The 10,584-nt window shown below is 40.7% G+C and overlaps 1 protein-coding gene across 1 annotated transcript in view; it reads left to right on the forward strand.

Annotated features, from left to right (window-relative positions):
* Window positions 1–1,815: 1,815 nt before the first annotated feature.
* The window catches only part of itga3b (integrin, alpha 3b), a 173,620-nt gene continuing 164,851 nt past the window's right edge, over window positions 1,816–10,584 (forward strand). The window contains exon 1 of the mRNA XM_048614589.1: window positions 1,816–2,064. Coding sequence (XP_048470546.1) covers window positions 1,880–2,064 — 185 coding nt within the window. The 5' untranslated portion in view covers window positions 1,816–1,879. The remainder of the gene's footprint in view (window positions 2,065–10,584) is intronic.

Genomic DNA, 10,584 nt, shown 5'->3' on the forward strand with positions numbered 1-10,584 from the left:
TCAACAAGTTCTCTATCCAAGTCAGTACATTACCCTCACTTCCATGCACTTCAGTTTTGTATGCTGATCTCTTATTTGGGACCCTATTGAAAGCTTTTGAAAAGTCCAAGTAAACCACAACCATTTCAGGATGGAAAATAAACTTTCATGTTATGGTGCTTTTCATGATCCCAAGACGTTTCAATGTGCTTTCCTGCCAATAAAGCACTTTTGAAAGAGTCACAGCTGTAACACAGGCGACAATTCCAACAGCTAATTTTTGAGATGAACATAAATTACGTGAAATCCTCATGGAAGATTGAGGAAAAGATCATCTTCGTTGCCACCTGTTGCTGTACCCAAACTTCAATGCAGTTTGCATCTGAAACTTAATTTGCAATTAAAATTGTGAAAATAGTTTGCACTTCCAGTTTGGAATTTGGCTGCTGTTAATCTGTTCACAATTATATGATTGCACCAGTTTTAAATCTACCCTTAAGATGAGGTTGTATTTAACATCATATTTCAATAAAACAAAGATCTGCAGATGCTGAAGATCTGAAACAAAACAAAAATTGCTGCAGAAACTCAGCACCTTTGGTAGCATCTGCAGAGACAGGAACAGAATAATCGTTTGGAGTCCAGTGACACTTCTTCAGCATGTATTATATTTACCATTGACTTGCCTTTATTGGTCATTGCATTAAGTATAGGAGTTAGGACGTCATGTTGTGGCTGTACAGGACATTGGTTAGGCTACTTTTCGAATACTAAGTTCAATTATGGTCTCCCTGCTGTAGGAAGGACGTTGTGAAACTTGAAAGGGTTCAAAAAATATTTAAAAGGATGTTGCCAGGGTTGGAGGGCTTGAGCTATAGGGTGATGCTGAATAGGCCGGGGCTAATTTCCCTGCAGCGTCGAAAGCTAAGGGGTGATCTTATAGAGGTTTATAAAATCATGAGGGGCATGGATAGGGTGAATAACCAAGATCTTTTTCCGAGGGTGGAGGAGTGCAAAACCAGAGGCCATAGGGTTAAGGTGAGAGGAGAAAGATTTAAAAGTGACCTAAGGGGCAACTTTTTCACACAGAGGGTGGTGTGTGCATAGAATGAGCTGCCAGAGGAAGTGGTGGAGGCTGGTACAATTGCAACATTTAAAAGGCATCTGGATGGATATATGAATAGGAAGAGTTTAGTGGGATATGGGCCAAATGCTGGCAAATGGGGCTAGATTAATTTAGGATATCTGGTCAGCATGGACAAGTTTGACCGGAGTGTCTGTTTCAATGCTGTAGAGCCGTATGACTCTATAACGGAAATTCTCAGCAGGTCTGGCAGAATCTGGGGAGAGAAAGCAGAATTAACATTGCTTGTGTTCTGAAGAAGGGTCATTGGACACGAAATACAAAATCTGCTTTCCATGGACAGAAGCTGCCAGACCTGTTGAGTTTTTCCAACAATTTCTGTTTTTGTTTCTAATTTCCAGCATCTGCAATGTTTGTTTTTAAAATACATATTTATCATTAGTTTATTTAACCTCGTTTGCGGATCCTCTGCTCATGGCATCAAATTGCCAATTAACTAGTGGGACCCACAACCTGAATTTAAAATCATAACAGTCCAAGTAACTCGAGAATAGAGGCAATCATGTGATTTAATTAATCCTTTCCTGGGTTTTCCCCAGGGTGAATTAAAACAAAACTGTACATCAATAGTGAGGTTTTGGAATGACATTGCCGTTTTAAGGTCTGCAAAGTGCTGAGTCGATCTGATTGAGTCGGGAAGGGAAGCCTCATCTATGCGCAGGTTTGAAGGGCAGGCGTGTGTAGTACTAGAGGGTGTGGAGAGAGACTGGGTACTTGCAGTATCACCGTGTAACTCAGACCGCCTTTGAAATCGACATGGCGCCTTATACAGCTCCTCAGTTTCAGCCCGGGCTATACTTTCTCCTATCAACCGCGGTGGCGATCTCTTCTGCTTTTAACATCGATGTGAAGTTCCCGATCATTAAACAGGGACCACCCGGCAGCTACTTCGGATATTCGGTGGCTTTACACCGACAACTGAAAGATCAGGATCGCTACCTGTAAGTACATTGTAGATCAGGAGTAAGAGAGAGAGAGCGGTGTGTGTGTGTGTTGTGTGTGTGCTGGTGGGTTGCTTAGGGATGGTACCGGCGGCAGTAGTTTGTAAGTACAGGTGAAATACTGTAAAATGGGATCGACTTTCAAAACCCGAGAACTGTTGATTGAACTTTTTAAAAAAGAAAAATAAGATTGTTATTGTCTGAATCACCTAGGCTTAGTTTTAACGTTCAATAGGAAGTAGTTTTACACATTCACATCCTTATTTGCAGCAGTTTCTATTGGAGTGTTTTTTAAATCATCTCAATATAATACACTTCTAATACATATATACATATATGAATGTGGGTTCTCTTCTAAATGAATAGCCTATCGTCCTGAACCATAAACTTGATTTTCAGCGGGTGCTGATCTGTTGCAAATTCTGTGCAAAGTTTAGGGAATGGAAACTTTTCAGGCCGATTGAGGCGCGGCGACACTGGCAGATAGCTCAGAGAGCGTGAGACAATGCCCTGATTGTCCGAGTCTCTTCCTCAAGCGTTATCTCCAAGTATCCCCACACCTTATGTGAGAGTCCGGGACGCTCCAGATCGCCGGCAGAAACACAATATCAATTGCTTTGCGTTTTGTTTTCTCGAATTGCCTTGCATTACGGTGAAGAGACACAATAAGGACTTTCTCAAACGGAGTGTGCAGTGGGAGTAGATTGCTGACCGGTTTATATCATGAACTGAGGATAGTGTGGAGTTGTTTCTGAATGGGGTGGGATATGGGTTTAATATACATCGTTTCCAGCAATTCTTCAGTCCGAGTGCTCCCATTTTGAGACTTTCCCCTTGTGTCTGTGTGTGTGGAGAGGTCCGTATAGACGCTCGAAGTAGTTCACTCATCTGAAACAGGAATAGAAATTGCCGGAGAAATTCAGCAGGTCTGTGCAGAGGGAGAGGGAGAGAGAGACAGAGAGAAACAGTTCACTTTCCGAGTCCAGTGAGCCGTCTTCATTAGATCACGAATCTGTCCTGTCTCCCGGTCGATGTGTGATCTGCCTGTTCTTTTGTGTTCAGGTTTTCCCGGTGGAGATGGTTGGCGATGTGGTTTTAGGAGGAAGTGAGTGGTGTGCTCGGGACACCTGTAATCGAAAAGTGAATGTGTTTTGTGGCTGCGCCAACTCCGGAATCACAGCAGCTCCTAGCCCATCATCCCGCGCCTTGGGGAGTGGGAAACTTGGCTTGTTTGTCTAAGCTGAGCGCTGCTTTAATAGGAGGATAAAGGACTTATCAGCAAGGCATTCCTTTCGCGGATTTGTGGGCTGGGGGAAGGGTAGCACTGCATATTTCCTTTTGCAGACACAAATTGTTAAAACGTGAGACCCAGGCTTTCCTCCTCAGAGTTCATTGATCTACCTGGGGTTCCTATGGAGACGTTAGAATTTGTTTTTTTTCCGTCTTGCACGCGTTTGTTGTAGTAGATTTCGAGAACGTAAATTTGGGATTGGAATGGCATGTTGCTTTACAGACTGTTGCCTCACCCCTCCGCTTAATCACCCTAACGATCTGAAAAAAATGCGTTGATCCAATTTGCTCAGTGAATCATTCACTCAAATCTGACCAGCCACACTTTCGCCAACTGCATTTATGCAGGGCTGACATTCAAGTAAAGAGTTGGAAAGCGTTTTGCCAGACCATTTTTCCGCATGGTTTGTACACAGAACTGACTTTCTCTCCTCAACTTTTATTCCCCTTTCTTTTCTGGATGTTTTCTGCTAAACCGTGTTACCCAGTGCCACCTGATGTTTCACTGAAATGGTTGTGCACACACTGAGATTTGGACAATATCGAGCTATCTAAGTTGATCCCCAATCCTCTCTCATCTGATCGTCACACTGGTACATTACTTCAAGAATTTGAAACCTCACCTTGTATTGCCCTCGCCTTAAATGGGAGACCTTGAAGCAACTCCAGCTGAGAATGGGTAAACTTTGTACTGTGATCAGGAATTCACCCTTCGGCCCTCTGTCTGTCTGTCTGTCTCAGATACCGAGGAGAACCTTGCTATTCCAATGAGAAAGGGAATGAAGGACTATGGGAAAAGGCAGGAAAGTGGAATTGAGGGATTATCAGATCTGCCATGATCTCACTGGCACAGCAGACTTGATGGGCTAAATGTCCTGTTTCAGCCCTTTGCACATTTTAGTTTTGAAAATTGTGCTACCTTCAAAATGAAAAGTTGCCAACGCAGAATGATGAAACTGCTGTTTGGTTGCTCAGAAAATTTTGCAGAACTACAAATAAACTGTTTTAAAACAAAGAACAGTGAATGCTGGAGATCTGAAACAAACAGAAACCGAAATTGCTGGAGGAACCCCACAGGTTTGGAAAGAAAACAGAGTTAGCATTTTAAATTTAGTGCCCTTTCTAATAAATTGCTTTTCCAGATGATGATTTTTCTATTCTGACCATCTGATTACTGACTGATTACTGACAGAATTTAGATATGTATTTTTTACCAAGTAGATACATATGAGTAAAAATGACTCTAGCCTTTTCTCCAATTTTCACTTGTCCTACAGGCAGTGATTCACAGTGGATTCTGATTACTTGCTGCTGGCTACCTGTCACTACTTCATCATACCACTGGCCATTCTTTGCACATGATTTCATCAGGGAGTGGCAACAGGTTATTTGATTATGGAAAATGTCACAGTCAAGTATGCCACTGACTTCCACTGAACTCCTTGCAGGCATACTCTCCAATAAGAGAATGAGGATTTTTCTTTCCCCCCAGACACAGTAGTGTCCTTTTATTTTGTAGTGAAGAAATGCAGATGTGCCTGCTTTTTTTGCACACCTGCAGTCTCAGTTGATTTCTACATAATACTTCAATGACTATGTTGCTGGGATCAGAAGAGGATAGTGTATCTACTCACCCTGTTCCATCACTCTCCAAGCTTGGCACTCTATCCCTGAGCTGAGATTCTGACCTCTTTTCGACTTCCTCAGCAACAGCAGCTACTTTTTTTTTCTTTAATCGTTCCCGGGATGAGGGCGTCGCTGGCCAGGCAGCATTTACTGCCCATCCCTAATTGCCCAGAGGGCAGTTAAGAGTCAACCACATTGCTGTAGGTCTGGAGTCACATCGAGGCCAGACCAGGTAAGGATGGCAGTTTCCTTCCCTAAAGGACGTTAGTGAACCAGATGGGTTATTCCGACAATCGACAACGGATTCATGGCCATCATTAGATTCTTGATTCCGGATATTTTATCAAATTCAAATTCCACCATCTGCCATGGTGGCATTCGAACCCAGGTCCCCAGAACATTATCTGGGTCTCTGGATTAAAAGTCCAGAGATAATACCACTAGATAATGCCTCCCCTCCGTAACACTTCCTTAGTCCTGTCTCAGCTTATCTGCTAAAATCCATCTAATGACACTAACTTGCATTAAAGGCTGTCTATGAATATAATAGTTAAACTTCAGGTACTGTACTGGAATATTGTAAAACAAAACATGACACAAAAACACGTAAAGAGATATTAGGTCAGATGACATAAAGCTTGGTCAAAGATGTAGGTTTTAAGAATATCTCAAAAGAGCAAAGTGAGACAGGAAACTGTGGACAGGGTAGTCCAAAACTTTTGGCCTTGTCTCTAATGCTGTCTTGGCCAGTCTCACAGCTTAATTTCTCTAATGCTGAGCTAATGCAAAACTCTAATGTTCAAATCTGAACACGTTCCATGTCTTGTTCACCAATACCTTTTCCTCACTGACCTACACTGACACCCAGTTTATCGATGCATCTATTTTAAAGCTATCTATTTATCCATCCTGACCCCTTCTTATCTCAGTAATCCTGTGTAGCTCTACAGCCCCAAGACTTCTGTTCTCCTCCAACTATGGTCTGTTGTGCATCCCCAGTTTTAATAGCCCCGCCAAGGGGCCTTCAGCTGCCTCAGTCTACCTCTGGCATTTCTTCCCTAAAACTCTTCATTTTTCTAACTTTCTCTCCTTCAATAAGATAAACCTTAAAACATCCCTTTGAGGAAGCTACTGGTCATGTGTAATGATACCACCTCATATGGATCAATTAAAAATGTTGCCTGCCAATGGGAATGTTATACTGTTCTAAAAGCACTAAATAAGTGTAAGGTGTTCCACCAAACTTTGTAGTCTTCCTTTGCGATAGTATCGATGATACATACTGGGTAGAAGTTTGCAACACAATCTTTAAAGCCAGTGCAATAGAAGACGAGATTCTGAAATAGCCACAACAAACAACTGATGCACATTATGCAGCCTTCAGCTAGGTCAGACAAGTCATTTCATATGACCTGCTGACTGGGACAACATTGTGTATGGACCTGGGGAGGAAGGGTAGAGGAGTCATGTTCCCTTCTGCCTCCTGACTCAGATTTAACGTGGTGATCCCGAGAGGCTGAAATCATAAAGGGTGTTATTTTGTGTTCATTTATTGTCAAGAGTGAATGCTTGAAGAGTTTTAAACAATTACACTATTGACTGTGCTGTCTGTTTAGCTGAGAAAAGTAAATAATGTGTAGGAAGTATGTGAATCTTATTTGTGGTCAGTTTTTGTAAAATATAACTAAAGGGCTGCATCACCAGCCCAATGTCTTTTGTGAATTGTTTGGCCTGGGTTGTTAATGATGCCACAGAAAAATACAAACCTTTCTTTGCACTGTCTTCTCCTGAAGACTCCAAAACGTAAAACCTCCTTTACTTATAATAGAAGATTCCCATTCATGGATGGTGAATGTTGGTAGCCGGTTAAGACTCTCCAAAATTTGATTATTGCAGACACTAAAGACAAAATTGCAGTACATACAATGAAACAAATATTTATTTCATTCATCAAAGAGACAAACAGTGCACTGGAATTATTACATGGAATTCCTCAATTTGTATTATTGTATTTGGAACAGCTTGTTATAATTTAGATCATTTTATAATTAGATGCACTTTTTCTTGTGACTTTATTAATGTCTCTGGAACATATTCAGTAATGCCGTTCACTTTTCAAAGTGGTGAAAATCAGCAGCTTTGAAGATGAAATAAATTCTCTAAGTCCATGACAAACCCATGCATGACTTTATCCATTTCAGCATATATTAGAGTGGCAAATAGGATTGTTTTTGGTGGAAGTTTCAATTTAGTTATGATGTAGGTTTTGAACAGATTATACTTTTGAAACAAAACCATGAAGCCAAATGAGCTTGTAGGGGACCCCAGAAAGAAATTAAGAGAAAGTTACATAAGTACAAGAAATACAAATAGCAGGATAAGCTGAGTGAGATCACAGACTCTCAATGTGATTTTTTTTCATTTTTATTCTGTAACTATTGCAACCCCAGACACAACCAGAACAAACCAGCAACAAAGCAACATAGTAACATTCAGTACATAATTACTAAAGTTCAGATTATAAACCCACAAATTATGCATCATAACAATGTGAAAATCTGTTTTTAAAGTACTTTGTAAAAATGTTGTTTTACGTACTCAACAATCCAGTATGCCATCTGAGCTAGTCCAGCTCATGAACCCAGGAAGCAGTGGTAGCAAGGGTTGAGGGTTTTGAGTTGACTGATGTTGGACTCCAGATTGTCCCATGACACGAAGGTTAGGTTTACGCAGCCTACAGCAAGAAACATTGCCACTATATTCATAGAATTGGCAGGGTTTGGTGAAGTGGCCATCGACAGGAGCCCGTGGCAGGGGACGAGAGACCGAGGGACCAAATGGATTCAGCCTGGGGCACAGTATGGAGGAGGGGTAGTTTAGAACCCCATTTTTTGCTTCTGTGATCCCAGTTGGGATCTTGACTCGCAGCTTTGGAGGTGCTTTGTTAAATAGAAAAGGTTCATGTACACGTAGACATGTGATGTAACTGTGGGATTTATCATATTTGTGATTTTTTTTATATTATTTACTGCAAGTTTGGGTTTCTGGATTTTAAACTAGTGACTGGTGAGTTTTCTGAATGTGTGAAGTTAATAATTAGTTTATAAGTATTTCTACAATCATGGTGAATTCTTTTAATAGGTTCTGAGTTTAGGTTTAGAGTGAATGGGTTTTGTGCACCACTTCTGGAATTTAGTTTATTTTAGGTTGTTTTGCGACCCAGCAATGTACATAATGGAGCCTCAAGTTTTATTAGAAATTTATGCAACTTCTTTTAAGATTAAGGGAAACACCCATAATTTAGAGAGGGAGAGATTTTGGGTTTCAGTTTTTACTTTGAATGGAATAATCCTGTGGAGCCCTTGTAACAGGATGGCTATATAGACTTGTGCTCCTGAGAAAGGAAGGGTACATAGTGAACTAGATTACCTTGGACTGAGGAGATGGTGTTAATCTCAGACCAGTACTGCTGGGATAAAATCCTGAAGAGATTACTTGAAGTTGAGTACATTTAAACAGATGTATGATAGCTCCAGGAAAAAGTACTTGCAATTCGAGTCTAAGAACTGAAATCACAGTAACTTAGACCTACCAAGGTGTTAGATACAGGGATAGTAGGAACTGCAGATGCTGGAGAATCTGAGATAACAAGGTGTAGAGCTGGATGAACACAGCAGGCCAAGCAGCATCAGAGGAGCAGGAAGGCTGACATTCTGAAGAAGGGTCTAGGCCCAAAACGTCAGCCTTCCTGCTCCTCTGGTGCTGCTTGGCCTACTGTGTTCATCCAGCTCTATACCTTGTTATGTTAGATACAGGGACTCTGGTTTGAGTATTGTATAAAAGTATTTTGATGTACAATACAAAACCTGTTTTGTTTCTTTGTAGTTTATAAATGAGTGTTTTGGATTAATGGGATTATACTTTTATTGCGTGTTTAATAATCTCTAAATTTGGCTCATAAGTAGATGGTTTGCTTTATTCTACTTTTATCCTAACTCTTTTTGTTAATAAACCAGTTTTTAATATTAAAACAGAATCTGCTCTAATGTTTCAGCAAGAGACTACTTTGTTAAAACAAAAACATGACCTACCAAACCAGATTCCTAATTTGCATCTGATTGGTTGGCAATAACATAAGGTGGAATCTTAACATATTGCATGGACCAGTTGGGCAGAATGGCTTCTTTGTGTCAACATGTTGTATATGAAGAGAACATTTCAGCTGCTGGAAATCTGAAACAAAAAACAGTGCTATATTCAGGTGGGGAGTTAATTTTATAGTTGAGGATTAATAGTCAAACTGGGGGCTATTAATTAAACACAATATATTTATTGTCTATCTACTGTCAGCACTTGCACTCTTTATTTCCTTTTATTTTGTTCCTTTTTAAGTCTACTTTCCCATTCTATAACTCATCTCTCCTCTCCTGAGTGATCAGTTATTTGCAAGTTTTTTATTTTTTGAGGCTACTGGGATAAACTTACAGTCATTATGAGCCGAGTCATCTTTAGGCAGTAAACACATTAAAGTATAGATTCATCTCCTTGTGCTAAAATTTTGTCAGTTACAGAAAAGCTCCAAGTCATCTGCACAGATTGTAACTCATCATTCAGGTTGAAGCACTTTTTCCAGTTGAAAGCAGACAATCATGACCTTTTCTGGAGCTTGTCTCAGCAACGCAATGCCTGGTAGTTATTTCAAGCCATGATTTATACAATTTCATTGACACTTTATACTTTATTATGAGGGTGTCAAGTAAATTTGGAATACATCATACAGCTTGAAATAAATACTTGCTGCCTGACCACAATCTTGTTGGGAGGCATACACTGTCACAGCTCTCTGCTGTACTTTTTCAAACAGTTTTGCCTTCCCTGGGTAGATCATCATTTCAAGCTGTTTTAGGCATGCAGATCCATTGATTCTGTAAAACTGAGCTAAATTCCTTCAATGGCTGCAATAGATCATTTGACTGAAGTTTATAACCATTTCTCTGAAAGACTTTTATTTTGGGTTTGCCTCTAACTTGTTGTCTGATTACAGCTCTGTGCAGTGCATTAAGACAGTTTCTAAGTTGTTAAGGGTGCAATTTAATCACTAGCTGAACAAGTTCTAGTCTAGTTGGGGTCATGTTTGACCCACAAGGTACGTTTTCAATCAAAAATTTGCAAGGTCATTGAAAATTTATCCACGTTTGTCACACTGCCAATTCTGTCTCTGCCTCAGTTCCTTCATGATGCTGAAACCCTCACCCATGCCTGTTCTTACCTCCTAACCTAACTAATCTAATACTGTTTTGACAGACCCCCCCCACCCCCACCACCAAATATCTGTAAACGTAAGGTCACCCAAAACTCTGTTGCCCTAACTTGCACCAAATCCTGTCCTCTTATCACCCCTATGCTTGCTACACAGGCTCCCAGTCAAGTAACACAAATCTAAAATGATCTTGCTTGTTTTCAAAGATAGTAGGAACTGCAGATGCTGGAGAATCCGAGACAACAAGGTGCAGGGCTGGATGAACACAGCAGGCCAAGCAGCATCAGAGGAGCAGAGAGGCTGACGTTTCGGGCCTAGACCCTTTTTCTGATGAAGGGTCTAGG

This window comes from Rhincodon typus, chromosome 30, assembly GCF_021869965.1.
Source record: "Rhincodon typus isolate 14 chromosome 30, sRhiTyp1.1, whole genome shotgun sequence".
Taxonomy (NCBI): domain Eukaryota; kingdom Metazoa; phylum Chordata; class Chondrichthyes; order Orectolobiformes; family Rhincodontidae; genus Rhincodon; species Rhincodon typus.